The sequence below is a fragment of the Sorex araneus genome, chromosome 6 (genome assembly GCF_027595985.1).
Source record: "Sorex araneus isolate mSorAra2 chromosome 6, mSorAra2.pri, whole genome shotgun sequence".
Classification (NCBI taxonomy): domain Eukaryota; kingdom Metazoa; phylum Chordata; class Mammalia; order Eulipotyphla; family Soricidae; genus Sorex; species Sorex araneus.
In genome coordinates this window covers 45,627,846-45,655,364 of record NC_073307.1, presented here as the reverse complement: position 1 = coordinate 45,655,364, position 27,519 = coordinate 45,627,846, and the positions used below count along the sequence as shown (strand labels likewise).

General features: G+C 36.7%; 1 protein-coding gene across 1 annotated transcript in view; it reads right to left on the bottom strand.

Moving 5' to 3' along the window:
* SPINK5 (serine peptidase inhibitor Kazal type 5) overlaps positions 1-27,519 on the bottom strand; it is a 75,648-nt gene that overhangs the window by 1,912 nt on the left and 46,217 nt on the right. Inside the window, exons 17-30 of the mRNA XM_055143528.1 lie at positions 26,009-26,136; positions 25,266-25,332; positions 23,372-23,499; positions 21,396-21,489; positions 18,855-18,982; positions 17,208-17,280; positions 15,267-15,394; positions 15,047-15,107; positions 12,404-12,531; positions 11,583-11,652; positions 10,186-10,313; positions 8,654-8,732; positions 5,818-5,948; positions 1,861-1,951 (exon numbers count right to left, since the gene is read on the bottom strand). Coding sequence (XP_054999503.1) covers positions 1,861-1,951; positions 5,818-5,948; positions 8,654-8,732; positions 10,186-10,313; positions 11,583-11,652; positions 12,404-12,531; positions 15,047-15,107; positions 15,267-15,394; positions 17,208-17,280; positions 18,855-18,982; positions 21,396-21,489; positions 23,372-23,499; positions 25,266-25,332; positions 26,009-26,136 — 1,434 coding nt within the window. The remainder of the gene's footprint in view (positions 1-1,860; positions 1,952-5,817; positions 5,949-8,653; positions 8,733-10,185; positions 10,314-11,582; positions 11,653-12,403; positions 12,532-15,046; positions 15,108-15,266; positions 15,395-17,207; positions 17,281-18,854; positions 18,983-21,395; positions 21,490-23,371; positions 23,500-25,265; positions 25,333-26,008; positions 26,137-27,519) is intronic.

Sequence of the window (27,519 nt, the reverse complement as noted above, 5' to 3'; positions counted from 1 at the left end):
AGGTGGAAGGGATAAGAACTTGGGACCTTGGTAGAGAGAAACTGATACCGTGGTGGAGAGTGTGGTTGTAAAATATTACACACAAAAAAAACTATCATTAACAGTATTATTGTTGGATAACATTGGGTTGCCCTTGCTCCTCCCAAAGGGAGCTTAAGGTTTATTGAGCCACTTCCACAACAGTGCAACTGAAGCACACCCAATTCCATCAAGCACTAATAATCCTATATTGCTTTTCTCTTTGCTTTATGCCATTTACATGGTTAATTTAGCAATTTTCTTTTTGAATAGACATGGGAAGACAGTTCATGCTATGCTTTGTAACATGGGAGTTAATTGACTCCAAAATAATAATTACTTCTGGACATCCATAGTTACTTGACTTAAGCCTCAGTTGCCTTTAGTTACTAGCACTCTAAGAGCAGGGTCTTGATGAGCGACTGGATGGACCCAGGGCAAGCTGTGAGCTACCTTGGCATTGAAATGGATCAGGTCAAGTGCCATAATATTTAACTCTAAGTTAAGAGCATGGTAATGAACACACTTTGTCATGACTCAAAAAGAAGTAAATGAATAAGGATCCTGCTGGGCTTAGGAAAGACTAACCTGGCCTGAGGAATGTGGTCTGGAAAACATAGGGCGATGAACTCAGGAAGAGCCAACCTTTAAGCTTAATATATATTTCTTACTGTGTTCATACAAAATGACTAAAATATTATAAGAAGCAAATTTTCTATGATTATTTAAATGATTGTTTAAAAGAAAGCAAGTTATCCTGGATGGAATCTTGCCCTTGAGTGCATATCCTAGTAATCTGGAGTGCTGAACCCAGATGAGATTTTGTCTTTGAGTTAATCTCCTGAAGGAGTGGCTTTACATCTGTCTGTTGCTATGATAGTGTTCAGCCCCATCTTTGTGTATCCTCACCTTTCAGAATTTCTATATAACTATGCTATAAGGGGTAAGAAGGGAATAGCAAACCGGGACTAGACATGGAAAACTAGAGGAGGAGAATGAGGACTTGGGGACTTTGAAGACATTGAGGACTAGAGGGTCTGTGAGGACTAGAAAACTGATGACTAGCAGGAGGATGAGAACTGAGACTTTGGGACTTTGGAGACTTTGGGATTGTGAAGACAAGAAGAAGGGCTAGATGACAATGATGACTGGAAGTAGAGGACTATGAGACTACAAAGAGATGAGGAAAAAGATATATTGAGAGAGAGGATTTTGAGGTCTACGAGAAGACTAGGATGATGAAACTATGATGACTGGGATCACAACCAAAACTATGACTAAAGTGCCGTAAGGAGAGAGATCAGACTACACAGGGGGAAGGAGTGAGAAATTAACTGACTATCGACCAGCCTCGGGCCCAGTTTCTCCATTCCCCTGGTCCTTTGTCTGTCCATCACCATGGACCAGCCTGGGGAGGTGGCTCTCTGCCACCAAACACTCGAGTCCCACGAGTCCCACTGCACCTTTTCTCTGGAAACTTACATATTATAAACCAAAGGTGTCTCAATAAACAAAGTAGTTAAGACATAAAATCGAATGAGTAAACAAATTTCAATCTGTCACCAGGATCTCTGTCTTACTTCTTAAATTACAGATCAAAGAAAGTAAAAGTCATTGCTTATTAAGGACCCCCATGTAAGGCAAGTATTAAAAGTATTGCTATTCTAGTATTCCTCTGTATTGGTGTAAGCAATACATCTTCACATTTACTCTGTGGCAAAATACGGGGTCACTTTACCCTAGCATCACTTTTCTGACCAAAGACAGTCCTCCAGCCTCTACAAGACAGCAAAAGCAGAAGCTATGGCTTCTAACATTTTAACTGAAGGTCAGTGTACTTACTGATGTTGACCTGCTGAGTGGTGTCGTTCCCGGGATTCTGGTGTCCGTGCATGGCCCCTCACTGATTATATGTGTATTTGTTTGGCGTATCCTAAAATAGAACAGGGAAAGATGGGAGAACTCACAGGTATGATAAAAAAAATGTATAAACTAAAACAGTATCAGTCTGGAGAGATAGTACAATGGGTAGGGTATGACCAACCAGATTCGATCTCTCAGCACCCCTTATGGTCTCCAAACCCTGAGCCAGAGCCAGAAGTAAGCCCTGAGCACCGCTAGTGTGTGGCCTAAACAACCAAAAAGGAAGACAATGCCAGGATAATGTGGGGGTATATTTGGCATCAAATTGGAACTGAAATTAGGGGTAGGACTTGGGATTCGCTTTCTGCTCCTTTCCACTGGGCATCATCCAAGTTCAGTCCCTCTGATTTAGTTCCTGGCTTGCTTTCCAACTCCGGACTTTGTCTGTCACACTTCATGCACATATACACTTCATATAATTGTTTAATGTTAATTGGAAACCCAAATGATCAATGGCAGGTGATAGATAAAGAAAATGTGGTATATATTTAATATACATTTATATAATTATTGTGTAGCACTGTTGTCTCATTGTTCATTGATTTGCTCAAGCGGGCACCAGTAACATCTCCATTGTGAGACTTGTCACTGTTTTTGGCATATTGAATATGCTACGGGTAGCCTGCCAGGCTCTGCCGTGTAGGTGGGATACTCTCGGTAGCTTGTCAGGCTCTCCGAGAGGGACAAGGAATTGAACCCGGGTCACCCGCGTGCAAGGCAAACGCCCTACCTGCTGTGCTATTGCTCCAGTCCTGGAATACTAGGCAGCTATAAGAAAAGTAAAATCTTGCCTTTTGTGACAACGTAGGTGGAATGGGGGGGCTCATACTAAATGAAGTAAGTCAGAAGGCAAAAGGCTGCATGTTAGAAATAAATTTGGAAAATATTTAGTTAAAAGTCATTATTTTGTAGATGGGAAAATTAGGATGTAGAAATTTGATATGATTAAGTAATAATGTAATTTGGGTTTATGAAATATAAAATATAAGTTTATATAGCAATATATTATATTTATAGAAAATTTATCTATATTTTACTTTGGGGGGCATATCCAGCTCAGCTCAGGGCTAACTCCCGGCCCTGTATTCTGTTGCTCTATGGACTATATGTGCTTCCATGATTCACACCAAAGTCATCTGTGTGCAACACAAGTGTTTTAACCCTCTCGTATGTCTCTGGACCATTTTCTGTATATATTAGAATAAATATCTAAATAAATCTATAGCACATATATAAATTTACATAAGTAACTTTTATATAAGACAAAGACTTACAGTCTGAATTTTATAGAAAGATTCCTAAAAGTAATCTTTAGGAATGAGTTTTAATGCTTCTCTATTAATAAATATTTCACATATAATGTCTACTTTTTGCAGCTGCTACTGGAAAGTGTACTATTAAGACAATTAGTTATTTTCTTAACATTGTTCAAGTTGAAACTCTTTCCCTATTGCTTCCATTAAGAACAAAGAAACTAATATTGCTCCTTCTTGTCTGGGGTAGCCTGCATCTTTCTTTTGTAATATTGATTTCTAGTGTCTTGAGTTTGAACAATTCATCTGAATAAGTATTAATATTTTAATAATCTGAATTTCTGCCTGGAAAGTTTTCCTCGAATAGAGGATTATTTTTTATAGGGTTATAGAGTTAAGGGAATACTTGAAGGACATATGGTGAATAATTTCAATTTTCACACTTACAATAAAGAGGATTTGCCTTGCATGTGGCTGGCCCGGGTTCAATTCCTCCATCCCTCTCAGAAAGCCCGGCAAGCTACTGATAGTATCCCACCTGCACGGCAGAGCCTGGCAAGCTACCCATGGTATATTCGGCATGCCAAAAACAGTAACAAGTCTCACAATGGAGATGTTACTGGTGCCCACCCGAGCAAATCAATGAACAACGGGATGACAGTGCTACAGTGCTACAATAAAGAGGAATTGAGAGACTTCTGGCACTAAATGATAAGGTACATATGTTAGTAAATCATTGAATGATTGCACTCATATTTTAAAAGGGAATTTCTTAACTCAAGGATGTGTAAAAACCATGGATAAGATATCAAGAGTTGTATGTGTCCATAAATATTATGCCGAGAAATTGTTAATGCCCCAATATTTTCTTTCTTTTTATGGATGTAGATTTATTTCTCTGTATTCTGAAATAAACCTTTTTGTTTGTTTGGGGGGGGGGCATGCCCAGTGGCCCAGTGGTATTTAGGGCTTACTCCTGACTTTGCACTCAAGGATCATTCCTGGCATGGCTCAGGAGATCATATGAATACAAATAATTGAACCCAGGTCAGCCATGTTCAAGGTAAGCACCCTTTTTCCCCTACTAGCTCACCAGATCCCTGAAAGAAACCTTTGATTTTTCACAGTGTAAGGAAGTACTGCTTTGGATTGAATAATAAATTGTCCTGGTGAGAAAAGGAAAAACAAGGTTTTGGAACTAAATCATAAGTTTAAATCCTGTTTAACTTCTTAATTTTCTAACTTTAAATATTTTCCCCAGACTTTCTGAGTCTCAGATTTACCTTGTGTGTAACTTTGGTAATACTATTACATACGAGGTATTATAGATTTAGTGAGAGACTCTGAAAGTGACTTACACATAACAAAATACTCAGGTTTGAAATAGTTTTATTCTACACTAATAAAATGTGGAGGGATTTTTCTTTTGCAAGCTACTTGATTAAAAATGAAATAAACATAAATTTAATAATGTCTCTAGTACTTAAAAGCAGAACATAAGACACATGGACTGGAGCAATAACACAGCGGGTAGGACGTTTGTCTTGCATGCGGCTGACCTGGGTTCGATTCTTCTGTTCCTCTCAGAGAGCCCGGCAAGTTACGGACAGTATCCCGCCCACACAGCAGAGGCTGGCAAGCTACCTGTGGTGTATTCTATATGCCAAAACCAGTAACCAAGTCTCAAAATGGAGATGTTACTGGTGCCCACTCGAGCAAATCGATGAACAACAGGATGACAGTGCTACAGTGGTCATATTCTAGATTGTGGAGAGTATTTTCCAAGAATTGTAGAATTATTTGGGAACTGCAGTGTAAGTTAGGGAAAGATTAGGATTTGTCATCATACTGTCATTGAATGCTGGACAAACAGTGGGAAGAGGTGAAGGATATATATATATATATATATATATATATACATGTATATATAAAATAATCGGACATTATTAGAGCAGAAAAAACAATAAAGATATAACCAATTAGCAAAAGTATTAAACGAAAGTTCCACATGCTTTTTAAAACTAAAAAGTATTCCTCTCAATAACCCTGTGAAGTCTGTTGCAAGAGAACTGACTCCAGTTCTTCAATGCACACTTGAGTATCAAGATGACAATATGCCTGTGATGATGCAGACAGTCATGACTTAGTAAAGATGCCAGATATGCCAATTTTCCAGTGTATGTTCTTAACATTCCATCATTTATAGCTCCAAGGAGACAGATTAAAGGAAATTCATGGCTACCATGTAGGGATAAGGTCCACTAGAGATCATGGGAGAGCTGACTCTGAGTAGAAAGATTCTCATTCTTGATAAAGGATGAATGGTGTTCATTCATATTATCTAAGTACCCCTGGGCTTATACAGATTTTCTCTAATAGTTGTAGTCCCCCACATTGTCCTTTTTCTACCACTAAGTAAAGTGTATATCCAAATTACCAACATAAGTAACTTAAATCTGCTCTATTTTATATGAACTCAAGATCATTTACAAAATCTGGATTTTATTTGCAATGGTTAGTAAATCAGTTGCAACATTCCTCAGACTTACATAAGCACAATACTGTGTACTGACACTGTAGCAAAATCTACACAGAGATACAATGGCTTGACTTATATACTTACAGGTTTTCATGACAGAGCATGCAGGGATTGTTGTATGTCTGACCATCATCACCACAGACAGGTTGTAAATTCTTTGGGCAAAGGTAACCCATTCTGGGCACTACTCGGTACTGTTTGCACATCTCAGAATCCTGAATAAGTATATGATAAAAATTAAAAATTCTTAATGGCAGTCGAAAGGAATGGATTTGGGAAAACCTTTGGATTTCCTCATTTGTATTTCAATGAACGAATAATAAAGAAGTGTAACATTGGTCAAACTCATATATTTATTTCACATTTTTATTAGAGATACTTATTCTCCTGGAGTAGAGTTTTTGGTTTTTATTTTATTTAATTTTTGTTTAAGGAAAGATAAGTAAGTCAAGAAACAATGAAGAACAAAGTAATAAGAAAACAGAAAAAAAATATGATGTGGAATATGGACAAACTAAGCCATGTCCATAAGAAGAAAGATAGCATGATTATCATATAAGAAATGATATTTTCCCACCCCCCATTTTTCTTAAATGAATACATGCATCATATACACTCAGGGATTGGGTAGTCCAGGTGATTCTCAGCCATCATTAGCAGGTGGCTCTATGCAGGGGCAGGGGATATGATGCTACTTAGGCCCTTCAGTGCCCAGATACTCAGGTTAAACTGGCAGTACTGGGGACCTCTGTGGCTGTACCTGAAAGTGCTTGGGGGGACCATGTGGTGCAAGGAATCTAACTGGCATTGTACTTTGGCCTGTAAGTAAGATGATATTATAAAGACATTTTCTTAGAAAAAATAGAAAAAAAACACCTAATTGTCCACCAATGAATGAATGGAGAAAGGAGATGTGATATAAATTCACTGAATAGATTTATGAATACTATATTAATAAATACAATATTTCATAAATTTACATTCAATTGATTATTATTCTTCTACAAAAAATACAGAAAGCATTATTTGTACTGCATAAAATGTGAGAGTAGAAAGCTATATGAAATAAGTTAGACAAGAAAAAAATGCTAGGTGTTATCGTATGTGTGATTTAAAAGTCAAACTCATAGAAACAGAGAACAGAATGATGTTTACTATGACCTGGGGCTGGGGTATATGAGGTGACGGTGGCCAAAGGGCACTTTCTCTGCTTGTAAGTTAAATAAAGGGATCTAATGTACAGCAAGGTGATGTCACTAATAATACTCTATTATACTTGAAAGTAGGTCTTTTATCATTATAATTTAAGACTTATTATATTTGATAAGTAGTTCTTAAATGTTCAGACTCATAAAAATTATAATTATGTGAAGTGAGAGAGGTATTAGCAAACTTTGCAGTATAGAAGTATATCAAATAAATACAGTGTACACCTTACACATACAGGATATTATTTGTCAATTATAAGTAAATAATGCTGTGAAAGGGGTAGAAAATAGATTTCATAAGAGCTCATCTGCGTGCTCAGAGATTCCTAGATTAGTGCCTAATTTACTACAGATATGTAATTATATATTTCATTAGTGCAATTCATCTGTTATCCACATGAACTGGAAAAATAATTAGATAAAATTCATGTTTGATACTTTTCTTTTTTCTAATTAGGAGCTAGTTTTTCTTTTAGTTTCTCTTGGACAAAATCCAAAAGTCTACTTTATACGTATTTTATGCTCCCGGAGTCTCTTTCTTCTTTTCACTCTTGATATTCTCAAGATTTTTAAAGTGCACAATGCTTTCTTTTCAGAAGGTCGACTTTAGGGGGGAGAAATTCCAAATCAATAATAGTGAATTTTTTATTGAAATATTGAATGTAATCAAAGTAAAGTGAAAGTAAAGTGAAATTTACCAGTTACATGTGCGGGGTGGGGGACTGGGGAGGTGGGGGGAAGGGGGGAGGTATACCGTGATTCTTGGTGGTGGAATATGTACACTGGTGAAGGGATGGGTGTTTGAGCATTGTATAACTCAGACTTAGACCTAAAAGCTTTGTAACTTTCCACATGTGATTCAATAAAAGAATAAAATAAAAAAATAAAAGAATAAAAAAATGAAAGAAAGATTTTTAAAGTGCAATCTGATTAGGCTGTTACAATAAAACAAAAATCCCTGATGGATATGAGCTATATTTTATTTATGTATTGTTCTGTAGGCTACCTCTGGCAGTGCTCTGGGATCACTCCTAACAGTGATGATAGATCCATACGCAGTACAAGGATCAAACCAGAGTCAGCTGCATGCAAGGTGAGTGCCTTAATATCTGTACTTTCTCTAATCCTCCAGCCTAATTTTTCAATAAAAAGTTTTAGAGGCCAGAGCAACAGTACAGCAGGTAAAGCTCTTCTCTTGAACACAACCAAGTTGAGCTGAATCCCTGGAACCACATGAAATCCCCGGAGCAGTACCAGGAATGATACCTAAGCACAGAGCCTGGAGTAAATCGTGAGCACCACTGGGTCTGGCTTTAAAACAAAATAAAACAAAACTTAAAGTTTAACTGCTGAGGATTGCTGGTTGTTGGAATTCCACAAGTGTGAACAGATCCGCATAGTTTTACAGGCTATTGGGGAATGGATTTGGCTTATTGAGGAGGAAATGGGAGGAAGATGGATATGAATTTTTCCAAAATTTTGCAGCTAAAGTTAATTCCTAGTTTTTAAAGAAATAGTCATTCATTATCCAGATAGTTCAGGAGGTACAGTCTTGCCTTGCAGGCAGCAGTGCATGGTCCCCCAACCACCACCAGGGTCAATCCTGAGTGCTGAGCCAGAAACTTGAGCATCACCCTGAGTGTGGCTCAAACACCTTCCCTCTTTCCCTCACCCCATCTCTTGCAAAAGATGAAAAATAATTGCATTCTTACCAGAGAAGATCTGGGGCGCTCCGTGCTGCCTTCCTCTTCAGAAGACCTAACGTAGGCTGTCTTGTCTTTGGCCTTTTGACTAGTGAAGGGGACAAAAAGTAATTTCAAGTTATCTTCACAAAGACTAGCTCCTATAATTTCCAGCAGGGAGTTTAATACAAAATAGGAAGGAATTCACCCTGTGTCCTCGTTCATCCAAATAACTGGAAGCCATATTTCAAAAGCATACTCCTAAACCCTGGAGATACCTGATTAAAATTTTTGAGGGCCACAAAAACTATTGTCCCCCATCAAAAGTCCTTTGTATATAGTGTAATGTATGGGGAGGGGGAATCTAAAAAAATATCTAGAACTACTGTGAGTCACAACCCTATAACTGAAAGTGAGGTTGGGAAAAATTTGGCAACTGTTTAAGTTTTCTAAATGTGCAACTCTCAAAAATTAAATCAAAACCAAATAAGTAATGAATCCAAGATTTTTCTGTCAGCACTTGCCCATGTTGTATTTCCTGGGTGAAAAGTGGTTGCAAGTAAAAGGTTTAAGAAGTCCTATTCTAGAACACTTTCTTATAAATATGATGCTGAGAGTTGGCAAGACAAAACTGAGAGACTCAGGTGGCCAGTACAATGATTAGAACTTATATTTGAATTTGTTGTCTCCATATCTAAGCATATCGTCCACTGCATCAGGCATCCTCAATTTAAGGGCTCTGAGGCCTAACTTGAGCACACCATGGATTCATGAGCACACATGTTTATTTAGCCAGCAGTTTAAATTGCTGATTAAATCAAATCAATGTTCAAAAATGCTGTCTCCTCTAGACATACTGCCCACCTGAGTTGAACAAGATACTGTTATTTTCTAAGCTGTAAAATCGGTGCAAAGGATTCCTCTCTATCTCTTACCCCACTTCTCCTGTTAATGTTATATAGACATTAGTACAATTATTATGAAGAGACAAGTTAACATCGTTATTTTGTTTTTATTTTTGGGTCATACCCGCCAATGCACAGGGGTTGCTCCTGGCTCATGCACTCAGGAATTACTCATGGCGGTGCTCAGGGAACCATATGGGATGCTGGGAATCAAACCTGGGTTGGCCTCGTGCAAGGCAAACACCCTACCCACTGTGGTATCACTCCAACCCCAATATTGTTAAAATATTATTAGCAGAATAGAAGATACTGTTAAAATGTCACCAATTTTCTAATGTTCTTTCTTGAGGAAAGTGTCTAGAACCTTTATTTTTGTCATAGCACTTATCAGAATTTATAAGGAGTTATAAATCAATACTGCCTGAAAATCAGGCAAAAGGAGTCATTTTTATATATAGTGAAAGACATAATTAGACTTTTTTATTGGGGGGAATAAGATAGCAGATAAGTCACACATTGAATGATAGTGATGCACACCTAAAACTTTCATAGTGAAATTTTACTTCAATACATTTTCCTTTAAAAATGGTGATTTTTCTCAAATGCAGGCCATATTTAATGCTCTTGCTTAAACATGAATGAGATACTTTTACTCACAAGATACTTCTGCACATGTAGCACCTGTTCTTGTATATCTTTCCATCAGCACCACGTACAGGGTCATTTTCTCTAGTGCACAAGAGCTGATCATTCCTCAAGTATGCCTGAAAGTTACTGCATTCATCCTGGAAAATGAGAAAGGAGAAATGAGCATGGTTTTCTCTTCTTGGCTTGGTGGCATTCCCAAATTTTGTTTTAAGGAGTCTTCTCTTGGGTTCTGGCCTTACATTCTCACATTCACTGGCCTTACCTGTGAGAGTATAGTCACTATCTTCCTTACCATCTTCCCTCACCGCGGCCCCACCCCCGATTTTTTCACAGGAAGTATACTTTGGAAAATCTTGTAGGAACCTAACTACAAATGACATGATCGTTCTCATAAAATTGAACAAAAACAACTTGGTAGCTTTAAAAAGCAAAGAGAACAGGTAGCATCATGCATATACACTATTGATTTATTGGTATTGAGAATACTATTTGAAGACAGAAAACTGATATCAAGAAATCAGGGTATAACACAGTGATTAGGATGCATAGGCATGGACCAGATAGTGGTTAGATTTCTAGCACCCCAGGATTCCTCAAGTATTACCAGGTGCAACCCCTGGAGACCTCCAGCATCATAGGGTGCAAACAGCATTGTTTTATCATCCTTGGATCCTTTAACTGAAATACTAGCCAGGCTGACTGAGAATCTCCAGTGGTATCCCTGTACTTCCTGAACACTGCTGGGGAGTTGCCTCCCCCTGCCACACACACACCCTACACACATCAAAAAAAAAGAAAAAAGAAAAAATCAAGGAGACAAGTGAAGACTTTGAGACTGGTTTACATCAACTGAATAAATTCAGTATCAACAAGCTACTAGAAGTTTCATCTCACAATTAAAAGTTACAGAGATAAATAGGCAGATGAGTTGATAAGGAACTTTATCCGTTGATCTTCAACCTACATTTTTCCCAAAGAGGAGAAACTAAATCAATAATTGACACACCGTAGGAGAGTTCTCTATAAAATGAAGAAAAAAAGTTAGGGGCCAGAGAGATAGTACAGTGGGCAGGTTGCTTGCCTTGCTTGTGATCGACCCAGGTTTCATCTCTGGCACCACATATGGTCCCCCAAACCATGCCAGAAGTGAATTCTGAGTGCAGAGTCAGGTGTAAACCTTGAGTACCACCAGGTAGGGTTCCAAAATCAATATAAAATGAAATAAAGTATGAAAGCCAGAAAAATTATAACTGAGGGAGAATTTTGCTCAAATCAATTTTTTAAATAAAAACTTATCATATTAACTACCCAAAATCTGTAGGAGAAGGCAAGATGCCTAAATGAGAAGTAACACAGTTATTCTGACATCTTTAAGACATAACCTTTGCAAAAAAAAAAGATATAACCTTTGCATCATTTGTTGGTTTGGCTCTTTGTTTTTCATCATTCTGTTTTCTTTCATTGGCCTCTCGCTCACTGCAAAATAAATGCAGATAGTATAATTTCTCAGAAATTATTATTGAGCATTGCTTTGAATCAAATATTTTTAAAAAATTTTAGCATTATCAAATCTAACTTTTTTATTATATAAAAATACATCATTTTTTTCTGTTTTGATTATGAGAATTTTCATAAAATATTTATGGCAATTTATCAACTTTCAAGCATCCAATTTGCATATCATCATTCAGAATTTAGGATTCTTAATAGAAGTTTATAATTCTCATTTAGAGTTGTTTTACCTTCCTTACCCCCCTTTTTTAATTAATGGACCACTAAGTTCTTCATCACTGATTAAGTTATAGGTCTCTAAAGTTTACAAACATTTAAAAACTATATCTCCTTGAATACCAAACAAAATATTATTGCATAGTCATCTTTCCCCTTAAACAGTTGACAGGGGATACTGTGGTTCTGCAAAATGAAGTGGGCTGGCCCAGAATACTAGCTGATAAATCTCTCTGAGGCCTATGATTGATTGGTCCCTACAAAATAGCTCTTCTACTCCAGATGCTCCAGGTATGATTACAATTATATCACCAAAACAAACATTTCTTAGGAGAATGCCTTAAAATTTTACAGTGATCTTCTAAAGTACAGAGCTATAAACTATATATACTATATCTTTAGCATATGATACCAAAATGCCTAATTATTAGATTAAGAGGGAATATTTTCTGGCAAATGTGTATAAATATCAAACTTATTATTAAATGTCTTCACGTACAAAATGCTCTGACACATGGCACATTTGTTAACATGCATCTTTCCATATGGACCTCGAACAGGGTCATTTTCTCTGGTGCAGATAAGTCTTCCATCCCTCACTTGGCTCCGGAATTCATGACATTGATCCTGTATTCAAAGAAAAAGTAAAAATTTGACAATGGCAATATGGTTTTAGAAACTTACACAGAACTGGTTGCTGAGGCTTAAACTTAACACTTGAAGGGGGAGTAGTAAAAATAGGTAAATTTTTAGCAATAGAATTGTTTCCAATCTTTTTAAAAATATTTTGGTGGTGGGGGGGAAGAGGCCAGCCATAACTTGGGTGTTGCTGCTGGTACTGTTCAGGGGACCATGCAGTGTGAGGAATTAAACCCAGGGCCTCATACACGCAAGACAAATAAATACTCTACCACTGAGCTATGTCTCTTAGATTCTGAATGAGTTCTTTGAGCCTTTTATTCAATCTTTGCTCTAGAAGCTGAATTCCTCTCGATAGTACCCATCTCAAGTAATTTCTTGCCTCATTAGAGTTTCTTCTCCCATTAGAACTAATTTTTAATACAAAAGATTCTAATACAACTTTCTATTTGACTGGCCCTTTTCTCCCAGTGACTTCTCATTACTGCATGCATAAAAATCTTCAAAATCAACAATACTGACTCTTTTAGCAAGAATTGCAAGCATACAAGCATTTACCTTTGCTTCTTAATAAATGATTTTTTTCATATCTGTCTTACATGCGCACTTTGTTGCATGCTCTAGATAAATTTCCTTAAATCACAATAAAGAGCCTATAAAATAAACACTATTGATAAAAAAATAAGACTCAGAGTAAGTAACTGTGATTAATGTACGACTTGACCTCAAAATTCTGATAACAGAATCTCAGGTCTTTGTTTCTCTACTTTTATTGATAGGGAAAAAACTTATAGATTTGCAGGAGTATAAAACTACCATTCACTGAAAAATAAGCATGAAAATAAGGCAACCGAATCTGCCAAATCTTGAGTCAGTGAAAATATGAGACATATGCAGACATTTATCTTAAACTTTCTCTAGGCCCAAAAAGATAAAGTAGAAATAATGGGAACATTGTCTTAAAAATAACTTCTAGGGGCTGGACCAATAGCACAATGGGTAGGGCATTTGACTTGCATGCGGCAGACCAGGGTTCTATTCCCAGCATCCCATATGGTCCCCTGAGCGTGGCCAGGAGTAATTCCTGAGTGCAGAACCAGGAGTAACCCCTGTGCAATGCTGGGTGTGACCCAAAAATCAAAAAATAAATAAATAAAATAAAATAACTTCTAGATACTTGGAGTGTTGTTTTCTTATACTGTGAAATATAAGCAGCACCTAGAGCTATGTTAAATTTTTAGAATTTTTAAAGTTAAAATTCTTTGGAGCTAAATATCTGGGCAGCATATTAAGTATCTTACAACCTTATTTTCAGAATTTACTGCAATTATTTTCTTTCTCTGATGCCTCAAATACCAAGCCCATATATGTTCATGGTAGTATTCATTTGACTGCAAACCTTTGCTTTCTGAATGCAATCTCTAGCTCTTCATTTACATCTGTGTATAGCTAAATTGAGTTTTCTTAACTGTAAAACTGGAACAATATCAAACACTGCACAAATTTGGGGGTGTAATGATGATGATGCATGTGTATTAAAAACATTTTTACTAGGCATAAATACTATTGCAACATTATTCTTGTCACACACAACACAGGGTGATATATTGTATGCTACACGCAAAAAACAAAAATAATTTATTCCTATTTATTCCTAAAATAAAAATTTATTCCAATTTATTCCTAAAATAATAATTTCTGAAAGAAAATTAATAAATATTGAAAATAAAGTAGATAAGCAATATAAACCATTCGAAGTTGTAAACATTTTCTTAAAGCTATTTATCCACAAAAATGTAGAAAAGAAGTTCAAACAAGTTTTTTTTAATTACAATTACCATCAATATTTAGTTTTTATGTATGTCAGTATAGATCTAAGGAAAGGCTGCCTCATTAATGGGACAACCTTGACAAAATCCCACTGTATTATTTATCGGAGTCTATAGAAAGCTTAGGAAAGATTATGCTTTGTCAGTCCATGTACTGGTAAATAACATTATTTCAAAAATTCCAAAGCTAAATACAAGATGATAGTGAAATTCCAGGAGCCTGAAGCTCCAAGATTTTCATACTTGCTTTCATATTTGGATTTTGAATATATGTGTTTATTTTTTAAAAACTTTAAAAATGAGACAGAGACATAACTCCATTCTTTGCATGTGGGAAGCCAGTTTTGATCCCCAAACTGCATGATTCCCTGAGCACTATGAAGAGTGACCCCAACAGATCAGGTAGGGAGTAAATTCTGAGCACCCCTGGGAGTAGCCAATAATAATTAAAATAAGCTTCAATAAAGAAACTCAGTCTATACCAACAATAAGTGTACATCACACTTGCTCTCAACACTTTGAATAAAATGTGGATTCTTTGCAAGGTCTGGCCATGTCTTTCTTGTTAACTATGATATTCAAAATGGCTGAGCAATGCAGGAATTCTATAAACGTTTGGTGAATGAATTAGTAAACAAATCTTCTAAAATATTAGCATGTTCAACATATATTACATTCTTTCCTCTGTTTCTCATGTCATCTTCTTTCTTTTTTTTTTCAGCTGCTTCCCTTTCCCTGGAAGAAAAAATGAAGAGAAATTTCAGTTAAACTAAACAAATTACTCACTAATTACAGAATGCTTTTAAAAAATGTTACTTTCTCAAGTTGATGAGCATTTAAAATTCAACTTTAATATCAGAATTAAAAGCCAATTTTTTTAAAAAAAGTACTCACAGTTTTTCCTTACACATGGCACACTTATTGCCATGTGTCTTGCCATTTGGACCCCGGACAGGGTCACTTTCCCGGGTACAAATAAGTTGTCCGTTTTTCATTTGACTCCTAAATTGATCACATTCATCCTAAAGAAGGAGAAAAAATACATTGTACATTATTTTTTCCACCGATCTTTAATTGGGCTTTAAAATATAAATATTTTGACTCAAAGAATCTCACTGTGGGAGTTAGTAAAACTTTTCAGATTCTAATTCCTAGGTATTTTTAATATCCTGCCTGATAAGAAGGAGGAATTAAAGTTGAAGATGGATTTAAGATCACTGATCCTGGTGCTTTTTAGTGGAGAGATTAATCTGGGTTATCTGGGTGGTACATGTAAAGGTTCTTATGAAGGAAATAGAGAGGCAAGTGAGTCAGTATCAAAATAGGACATCATGGAAAAGATTCAATAAACTATTTCTAATTTTATTTAATTATTTTTATTTATAGAGACCATAACCAGCAATGCTATGGAGGCTATTGGTGCCAAGAATTGAACTCACAGTCTTACACATGCTAATCATGTACTCGACCCCTTAACCTGAGTCTCCCATCCCATTGCCAATTTTAATTTTTTTCTTTGCTTTTTGGGTCACACCTGGCAATGTACAGGGGTTACTCCTGGCTCTGCACTCAGGAATCACCCCTGGTGGTGATATGGGATGCTGGGAATCGAACCCAGGTCGGCCGCATGCAAGGCAAATGCCCTACCCTCTGTGCTATTGCTCCAGCCCCCCCAATGCCAATTTTAAAGATGACCATGAAGCAAGCAAAGAAGGTAACCTGTATTGGTTAGACAAGACAAAAAAAATGCATCCTGTTCTATATCCTATATAAATAATATTCTTCCTTCTAACATTGTTCTTAGCAAAAAGTCAGGACTTCTCAACTATAATATACAATAAGTGTGTGTTGTTTTTTAACCATTATTGACAGAAATCTCTTAAAGATGCTAAACCTCATTTTACATATCTATAAAGTAAAAAATTAAAAAAATCTATTTACCCAAATTCACTGGACTGGAGTGATAGCACAGGAGGTAGGGCATTTGCCTTGCATGCGGCCAACCTGGGTTCAATTCTTCTGTCCCTCTCAGAGAGCCTGGCAAGCTACCAAGAGTATCCCGCCTGATGGGGCTGGAGCGATAGCACAGCGGGGAGGGCATTTGCCTTGCATGCGGCCAACCTGAGTTCGATTCCCAGCATCCCATATGGTCCCCCAAGCACCGCCAGGAGTAATTCCTGAGTGCATGAGCCAGGAGTAACCCCTGTGCATCGCTGGATGTGACCCAAAAAGAAAAAAAAAAGAGTATACCACCTGCATGGCAAAGCCTGGCAAGCTACCCGTGGCGTATTCGATATGCCAAAACCACTAACAACAAGTCTCACAATGGAGACATTGCAGGTGCCTGCTCAAACAAATTGATGAACAATGGGATGACAGTGCTACAGTGCTACCCAAATTCACCAGAGAGATTTCAATAAGAAACTATTCATAAGTGCTTTGTAAAGTGGGCAATTTCTGCCTAGCATTAAATTTCTACATGAATCAAAATACCAGCAGTGATAATCATTCTAATGATGGTTTCTGAGGTTTCTGATCTTGTGAGAAATAGATCATGTTTAATCAAATTGAGACATTTCTTTCCCTATTTTCTTTTTGCTTTTTGGGTCACACCCAGCGATGCTCAGGGGTTACTCCTGGCTCTGCACTCAGGAATTGCTCCTGGCAGTGCTTGGGGCACCATATGGGATGCCAGGGATCGAACCCGGGTCGGCCGTGTGCAAGGCAAATGCCCTACCCGCTGTGCTATCGCTCCGGCCCTCTTTCCCTATTTTTATTGATCAAGTATTCAGTTACAAAAAGACTATACCAGTTGAAACCTAGTTAATGACTCACCTTTCCTGATGCTGATTCAGTCCCATTTGATCTGTTACTAGAATGTTTATTCTTCTCATTTGCTTCTCTTTGTCTGGAAAAGAAGAGTTGGGAGTCATCTCCATAAAACATCTTGAGGATGGGAAGACGCTTTAGGGTTTATGTATTTTAAGCTACCTCCTCCATATAGAACTCTCAGCCCTTCTCCAAAGTGGACAGTTAACTATTAGGAAGAAGTAACTTATAATTTATAAAGTAGCTATTCTAGTTAGATCAAGTCAAGGAATTATAGTTTCCTTTATTTGTGACCAAATTTAGCTCCCTATAACTTTCATTCTTTCATTTTAGTTCACATTCTCAAGAGAACACGGAACAAGTATGCTGAATTCATTTTCTTTCCTATATTAATCCCTCAGATACATGCCTTAACACTTTATTTTAATGCCCTGATTTATAGTACTTGATCCCGGGAAGGTTTTATGGATACAATGTTTCAGCATCACTCAATCAAGAATGCCCACTTTCCTCTGCCACCTTGAGCCCAGTCCCTTTTCCCTTCTCCCTGTCCTCCTTCAGACCAAGCTCAGCTCTGCAAACCAGTTTTCAGATTCTGTTGACTTTGGTTATTTGTTATTTCATTATTTTGTCTCTATATCCCACATATGAGAGAGCTCATCTGTCCTCCTCTTCTAACTTCACACAGCACAATATGCTCTGAAGGCAGCAAACTGTATGATTCTGTCTTTTCTTATAGCTGAGTAGTATCCTGACACACACACATATATATGCATACAGACACACATATATGCACATGTACATACACATACAAATACACCAACCCCATTCTGTCATCTTACTTCTATTATACAATTTTAATAATGTAGGATAAATACATTATTCTACATTATTCAGATAAGCAGGTTCTAGTTTTCACTCTGAAACCTATTCTTCCGTGAGACAGCACGCCTGCTTTATCCCAGCTATAAATTAAAGTTTTGAACTACCTAGACTTTTCACGTGGTCTATATTTCCATAAGATTTGTAATGTGTTTTTTGTTTTGTTTTTCAAGAAGCAAAGTGAAGAACATATATGTGTGAAGCAACATTAAACTTATTTATTGTATATCAATTAAATGGCATCAATAAGATCATTGTGATATATGCATCAAGCGTTATAGCTATATTAATCAGAGTCACCTAAAAATGATCTGAATATACAAATAGGAATAACAATGGCTACTTCAAACAATATGCAACTGAATTGGGTCATAAATCATTCTAATTTAGCACCAGTAACAAAAAAACCACTCTAGATTATGCAATGAAATGTACCATCCACATAAGAAAGAGTTCTTTTGAACTATGTTGTAACCAACCACACCAAGTTACCATCACAAAGTACCCTCAGAAACTAAGTATGAAGGAGTATAAAGAGCAATTATCTATCTGGAAGACATTTAAGGATCACAGAACTTTGAGGGAAAATAAAGTAGGAATTAGTTATTTCATTAACACTCCTTGTTAAGATACCTTGTTCCTTGCAGGAAACAAGATAAAGATAATTTTTGGAATTAAAAGAATTTCCACGAATGGAAAAATTAAATAGCAATTAATTCAGGATGAAAATAAGTCTATCTCCTATAAATGCCCGATGAGAGAAGTACTTACAGGATTTCTTTGCACATGGCACACTTATTGTTATATGATTTGCCATCTGCATCACGTACAGGGTCATTCTCCCGAGTACAGCTAAGTTTTCCATCTTTCATGCTTTCACGATATTCAGCACACGGGTCCTGAAAATGAAGAGAGCAAGGCTCTATTATTGTGTTTGTTGGTGGCTATATTATTTGTTACCATTTGTTAAATGGTAAGAAAGTTCTTGTCTCCCTCCTCTGTTATCTACACAAAATAAATGTGTATTTATTAAATATAAATGAGTTAAATCATTTATATGCTGAGATAACTTGCTATAGCCAGTGCCCTTTTCAAGACTCTAAGTAAAAAAGCCCATTAACTTACTGGAATTTAATTGTATTAAATTACAAGGGTAAAAGATCTATAATATATCTATCTTGTGTTTGTTCTTACAAACAATATACATCTATAGACTCTATGTCTGTATGTATCACAGTCTTTTAAGTTGAGATTTTTAATGACTATTTTATATAATAATGGCACAATTTAGTAGTTGCAACAGAGATCATAAGACTCACATGCATAAAATATTCTTATCTGACTTTTTTTTGTTCTTAACCACTTTGTTAAATTGGAACACAGGAACACATAACAAATGCAAGAGCATTTTGTCTACACAAATTCAAGCAAACTTTAGAGTTATTCAAGCAGGTTTGGATATACACTTTTGTTACTGTGTCATAAACAATAACTCCTTGAGAAAAAAATCTCTTTTTTTTCTTTACTATGTTGCTGAAAAATAATTCCCCTTCCCCTCAGTTTTTAAGCTTCAAGACCTGTGACCTGCTATGCTATGACATTTCTTAAAAGTCATAACAGACATCCTAAGGTTTCAGTGTATGGTTTTTCAGGATTTTCAATAATAAGATTTCCTGCCTTTACTGGTACCAGTTTCTTCAGTCTCATGCTTCATGGGAATCATGATCTTTCCTCTTCCTTTTCCTATGTATTCCAGACATGTGGATTTTCATAAGTGACTTCCTTCATAATAAACAAGTTAAGTTATTTTCCTAAGTGACTTTGTATAGAAAAAAATGCTAACCTCTATTTTAGACAGAATAAGGGGGAAAAAATTACTGCAGAACAGCACAACATTGTACCAAATGCCAAGAATCTTCCTTTTGAGCAACTTACAGAGAAAAATTTTTAAAAGATTCTTAATATGCTGTCTATTATTTGGAAGTAAGAACTCAATAGCCCAAAGAAGAAGAGACAGAAAAATGGAAAGACCATAACTTCTCAAAGGCAATTATTGGACCTGTGTCAGATTGAAAGTCAAAATATGGTCTTCACATCCCATGAGCAAAGAAGAAATATCAAGGAAGTGGGGATATGGCTCAAAGTGGCCAACAAATATTTAGTGTTTTCACTAGAGAGCTGCCCTGAATTGAAGCACTAGAATGGCACAGACCTCAGCATCTACAAGCCAAGCTCAACCATTGAGTCATCAAGCCCTCATCTTGGAGCTAAGCATTGCTGAGAATGGCATCCACATGCTCTAGCACCAATATCAGGCCCCTTTTAAAATAAAAAAAAAATAAAGATGAGAAATAAAGCAGCTACAATTGTTTGAAGTTTGGTTCACATGCCCAAGGACACTCTTCACCAACACTTAACTGTATCTCAAAATGGGCAGGGAGATACCGGAAAGACCTGGAAAGCATGCCTGGCATGGTCCAGGGCTTCAGTTCAGTCCCCAGAACATAAGCAGGTGGACCCCTGGCAGCCCTCAGCAACACTGCATCTGTCTGAGTGTTACTGGGAATGGCCCCATAGACCCCTCACTCCAGGAAAAAAAAGATTTCAGAAAATGTGATAAATTCATGTTTAAATTAATTGATTTTTATCCCTCTGTCTACTTGATAAGAGAAGTTAGAGTTCAGTGAGTTTAATCAATTTATTCCACACTTCCAAGTTCTAAACGTTGAAGCAAGATGGTACCCAAACTCTGACGCCAAAACCTATGTTCTTTCACCATATTATGCCGTTTTGGGGCAATAGGAAATAGATCTCAAGGGGCTGAAGAGATAGTAGTGTGGGCTAGGACACTTGTCTTGTTAGCATCTGACCCAGGTTCACTTCCCAGCACCCCATATGGTCCTTGAAGCCCTGGCAGGCGTGAGGCCTGAGTGCAGAAGCAGGAGTGAGCCCTGCTCGCCACCAGGTGGGACCCAAATAAGAATAAAGAAAAGAAACCTCCCCAAAAAATCTCTGCTGGGGGTTGGGGAGAGAAAAACCAAAGGAAATGAGGAGTCCGTGATACTACTAGTGCGCATCTCTATTCATACCGGGTCATCTTGCTAATAACTTTCAGGTTTAAGTAAGTTGAAATCCTTAGTCTCCAAAGAGATTAAACACTGTTCACTGAGTTCAAAGCCCCCCTGAAGGGGCTCCCAGGTCCCACCGAGGGCATTCTGAGCTCAGTGCACTGGCCTTTGCCACAGACTAAGCCCTACGTCCACCCGCCATTGAGGAGACTCGGCGCACCCTTTGGAACCAGGTTGCTTTTACCTGCGCCTTCCCTCCACCGCCATTGGTACCGCGGCCGGCAGCAGTCCGCTGATCTTCCTCTTCCTTTCTCCTTCTGTCTTCATCTTCTTTCTGGCTGGAAATCAGAAAGGGGAAGATAGGCAATAAAGGATTACAAATGAGTTCTTTTCTGAGTGTCATCTCATAATCCAGTTAGATTTGTGTAGAATGCACTAGCATGTATTGAACCTGTGCAATCCTGAAGCCCTCTCTCTAAACATTAAAATTAAAAAAGAATGACATCGAGTCCTTTACCTGAAAGATCTCTTTCCTGTAGGATAAAAATCAACATTTCTGTAATCACGGGAAGCTCAGTGAGCAATCAATTACTGTTCACAAATACATTGCTGTGAAGTATTTGTTGGGAGGAACACTGGGATAATGGTGGAGGGTGTGGTGCTAAAATATTTCATGTATGAAACCCTACGACTAACAGTTTGTATACTGTAGCACTGTAGCACTGTCCTCCCGTTGTTCATCGATTTGTCAAGCAGGCACCAGTAACACCTCCATGGTGAGACTTGTTACTGTTTTTTGGCATATTGAATATGCCAGGGGTAGCTTGCCAGGCTCTGCTGTTCGGGCGGGATACTTTCAGTAGCTTGCTGGGCTCTCCGAGAGGGTTGGAAGAATCAAACCTGGGTTGGCTGCATGCAAGGCAAATGCCCTACCCGCTGTGCTATCGCTCCAGCCCCAAATTGCAAATTTGTATACTATAGAACTTAAAATAAAATTATACTTTAAAAGAAATATTCTTATTTCTCTTTAGTATCTCATATTCAAGTGGTCTCTCTCCTCTAAGTCCTCTTCATAATTAAATGTGTCCTTTTTTCTAGATTCTTGATTTTTCATGAAGATAAAACATTGGAATCATCCTTTTGCCTGCTTTAGCTCACAGATGCCACAGAACATCACTTCCTCCTTCCCAGGGTCTTCCCATCTATTCATTCACCTTATGGTCTGTTTCTGTTGCTCATACTCAAACTTAGTGGAGCAAAAACACTCCACAAAAGCATTGTAAATTTGTTTCTTTCTCTTCTTTTCCTTTTCCCAATGACATGTGACTCTTCCTAAAAATGCATAATTATGCTACTTCATTCTCTTTTCTGAAAATTTTAGCACCATCCCACTGTATAGAGAATTTATTTCAAAACCCTTATTTTTAATTTCAGAATTGGAAATGTGGATAAGTCAAACTAAATGGTTTGTTCATGTTTTAGATCTTAATCTATAGAGTTTTATGTTTTCCTCTCATTTTTTTCCTGTCCATGGCTTACTCAAATTTAAGGTACAATTCTATCTCCACTCATAAACTATAAATTCTATCCTCACTGCAGTCCCATAACATTTTGTACAAATCAGTGTTTTTTGCCTTTAGTAATTCATCTTTTGTTCTATTGATTTGTACCTGTATTTTACCCTTTGTGGAATGCAATGATTTCTGAGAAAACTGTTTCCTACATGCTTGTATTATCATTACTGACATTGTACATTATAGATGTTCAGGAAATGGCTAGTGAATTACTCACATATTTGAGGCAAACTTCTGAAATTTTTATAAAGAACTACTTTACACTTCCTCAAAAAGTAAAATACCACCCCCCCCAAATTGTTTGAGTGATAGTAAAATGTGTATGTATTCTTCCCAGTGAGAATTCCAAGACAACTCAAGAGAAGGGACCCATCCACTAGCAAAGAGTTTGGAATTTTATTAAGAGAGACACTGTGGCCTGTTGCTAGACTCAAGCTGGTGGCAAGAGCTATAACTAGGTCATGCATTGTTTACTTTTATATTTGTGAATATCTCTCAAGATATTTAGTTCACCTAAAATGATTTACAGATAAGCCTTTGTTGCTTTTATAGGTAAGGATAAGACAAACATATTGCACATTATCTTCCCAGCTCTTTACCTTCACCACCCGCCAAGCCACTGCAGGGATTTCTTTCGTGTACTCACAAGACTGCTTTGCACATGGCACATTTGTTCCCGTGAGTCTTGCCATCAGGACCACGCACAGGGTCATTTTCTCGTGTGCAGTAAAGATTGCCATTTTGCAAAAGGCCCCGAAACTCACTGCATGCATCCTAAAGGAAGACAAAGTGGAAGTTTGGATATTTTATTGAAAATGACTTTATTGGATTCTGATGGTATACTTCTTGGAAAGAAGAGAAAATGACCTTAGATGAGACTAATTTGTTCATTTCTTACTATGTAAGCAAGTTTAAAGGCAGATTCTAGATTTTTCCCCCCTTCAGATTTAGTCCTTCTGTTTCAAAGAATTTCATATTCTGGATCCTTCCTGTTTCCCAAATAAATTAACAAATTATTTCACATATGGCTTGCTAGATAAGCACTAACATGTTAGAAACTTAATCAAATTGTTAATTAGAGCTCTGATTTTCTATCAAGAGACACTGACTGAGCAATCTTGATTCTTTGTGTCTCATTTGCCTTATCTACAAGAGGAATATGATAATATATTTTATCACTTTAAGTCATAATTGCCAACATGCAATAGATATTAAATATATATCCAATGTTATTGTGAGAATAACATGAGATAATATGTGTATATATGTTTATAATAACTCACATGTTGAAAATAGTAAATAGTAGCAAATGACGTAAGATAATGGAGTTAATTATTAATGGCAATTATGAATGAATTAATGTTTTTTTCTGAATATTTTGGTTGAAATTTCATGTCAATGATTCCCATACTTAGAATTAATTTTCCTCCAAGCTCAGCTTCAAGATTCATTGTGGATTTCATAACTGGTTACATTTAACAAAACAATTGTGATACATTATGACAGTACCAGAATTAATGTGAAATTGGAAATTATTTTATATGGAAGAATATTTTTAGTTATTGAGTAGTGAATTATATTAACTATTCACATGTGTTATAATATTCATATCTGTGGTCATAGAAAACACAAATGTAAGCAAATTTATCATAGATTCCAAGTTCATACCTTTTAGAGATCATTTTTGATGCCAATAGACTTTTAGGGGAGCAAGTAACATACTAAAAACTGAAGTTGAAAGATGTGAGCTGAAAGTAGACTATGCACTGAACATGAAGGCCACTCAATACCTCTACTGCAAACTACAACACCCAAAAAGAGCGAGAACAGAAGGGGATGCCCTATCACAGAGGCAGGGTGGGGTGGTGGGATGGGGGTGTGAGAGGGATACTGGGATCATTGGTTGGAGGAGAATGGGCACTGGTGGAGGGATGGGTAAACGATCACTGTATGAGTGAAATGCAAACACAAAAGTTCATAAATTTGTAACTGTACATCACAGAGATTCTCTCATAAAATTAAAAAAACTGGGGAAATGTGAATATCTTTAACTAAGAAATATTATATGGGTAAGTTGCTTTTCAATTTCCCCTCCAAATTTTGTAACAGAAATAATTAAAGGAAAAACAAGGAACAAACACAGTTTACCAATAGAATCATCTAATACTATACTATGTATTAGAGAGAGTGCTAGGTTTAGTGCTTTAATTCTATTGTCTTAATTGTAAGAAGTTTGAAACAAAAAGATATGGACTCTTTATGATAAAATATAAAGACTAAATCACTAACTTAGTAGGAAAATTCTTTCTTGTCTCTGCAGTTTAAATCTGAGTTTGAAGTACGAGAATGAGCAAATCAGGTGTTTTCAAACTATGGTCTGTGAGCAAAATACCACTTCATAAACGAAGTTTTAGTGGAACACAGAAATGTCCATTCATTTTTATAAATTTTATAATTGCTTTAAAGCTACAGTAGCAGAGTCCAGTGCTGCTACCACTACTTAAAATATCTGCTATGGGGCCGGAGCGATAGCACATTACCTTGTTAGTTTCTCTCTTAATTTTTGTTCTGGATGCAGCTTCTGCTTTTTCCTTTGCTTCTTGCCGGCTGAAAAAGGGAAGGGCACAGGAAAGAATCATTTTTAGCATCCATTATTTTAAAATCATAATAGCCAACATACTCATTATTCTAAAGGGTATATATCTCTAGAAATCCCATATTCTATAGCAAATACAATTTAATGTGGAAGTAGAAAGACAAATGCACTCTTTTCCACAAAATTCTTTGTGTTAATATTGCTTAAAGAATAAGACACACTTGCAAAAGAAATCCAGTAAATAAAATACTATTACTATATATTTTTTGGAAATAGACATTGTCCTTTTGTCCAGAAAACAGCTATGATAACTAAATGAATAGACTTGAAATTAACCCATTTTATCACCCAATGATGATATGTTTGGATTATTCATGACGACATATATGTAAAGAACAGAAGTAAGTCCCAGTCTGTGTGTCACTAACTCTAGAGGAACCAAAGCTGACTATGACACAGGATTTTCCCTTGACGGTAATTCAAGAAACTTTCAGAACATTGAAAATGCTACCCAAAAATGGGCTAACTATATGGCTTTATGATAGATAATATATTCCAAACTCAATGCAAAGACAACTGTTTTTTTAACATCAACTTCCTAAATAAAGCCTTCAATATTACCTTTCTTACCCACCCCGTCCTTCCTTTCCTACACTCAGCATCACCAGGGGTTGTGGCTCTACTCACAAGAAGGCCTCACACATGGAGCAGGTATTGCCATGGATTTTTCCATCTAGACCTTCAATGGGGTCATTCTCTCTGGTGCAGGGAAGTTGACCATTCCTGACATAATTGCGGTATTCACTGCACAGCTCCTGCCAAATGAGGGAGAATTAAGATTCAAATTGCTGAGCGTGGAAAACAATTCTCCCACATTATCACTTTGAAAGTTGTTTGATGTCTTCAAATATCAGGTTGCATAAAAGGTAATGCAGAAAGTTGATGTTTTACAGGATGTGTTTCAGAGTGAGTGCAGGTCATACATTATTTGGAATATAACAGCACTGTTGCTTACCATGAGGGAAATTTCTGTTCAATTCAAATATTATTCTGTGCTAGATACTGTGAGAAATATAAAGAAAATTGATCTGCTGTACTTTTTCTAAAGGAATTTGTGATAGATTAAAAACTTCACACCCAATTGTATTTAAGCACTGATAACAACTTCTGAATATATTACTTTATATGACACAAGGGACACTGCAGGTGTGATTCTGTTTAGAATCTTGAGATGGAAGATTATCTAGTTTTATTTTAATGTACCAAATGTCATTTGAAGGCTGTTATTTAAAACTGGTTGAGTGAGGCAGAAGAGAGCATAAGAGGGAATTATGACCATAGAAAAAAATCAGATATGAAATGCTATTGCTGTGATGATAAAGAAGGAAGAAATCCAAGAGTCAAGAAATGTGATTGACTTCTGAAAACTAGAAAAATTCCAGAGACAGCTTTTCCTTCTAGAGATTTCAGGACTCCACCCTCACAAATCCTTTGAGCTTAGCTAACTAAGATTTGTGTCATACTTCTCTAGCTGGAAGAATGATAAGATTATTTGTGCAATTTTAAGCCACCAAACTGTGGTAATTTATTAGTGCAATGAAGAAAATCCCATAGTGTTTTGTTTATTTAAATAAAATACAGTGAAGTAATTATAAAATAACCAATGACATAATTGAGAAATATATCAGGAGAAACTTGCTGTTTTTTAGATAGTAGACTTATTATGTATAATATATAAATGGGGAAATCTTTAGACGTTAGATGAGTCATTAAATCGTGGCTGGAGGGGTGGAGACATAGTACAGTGGGTAAGTGCTTGCTTTGCACATACCTGACCTGGGTACCACCCCAGATACCCCCTATAGTTCCTTGTTCCCTGCTAAGAGTAATTCCTGAGCCAAGAGTCAGGAGCATGCCCAGATCATCACTGAGTATGATCCAAAACACAAAATAAGTCCCTTGAGGTGTTATAAAATAATACATATAAATTTATACATAAATTACATATAGTAATATTTGTAATATTATAAAAATGAATACTATATTATAGAAATACTATAGAAATATTTATACATATTTTATAAATGAGGAAACTAATAGTAACATCCTTTGTTTTTTCTTTTCTGCTTTTCGGGCCACACCCAGCGATGCTCAGTGCTTATTCCTGGGTCTGCAATCAGGAATTACTCCTGGCAGTG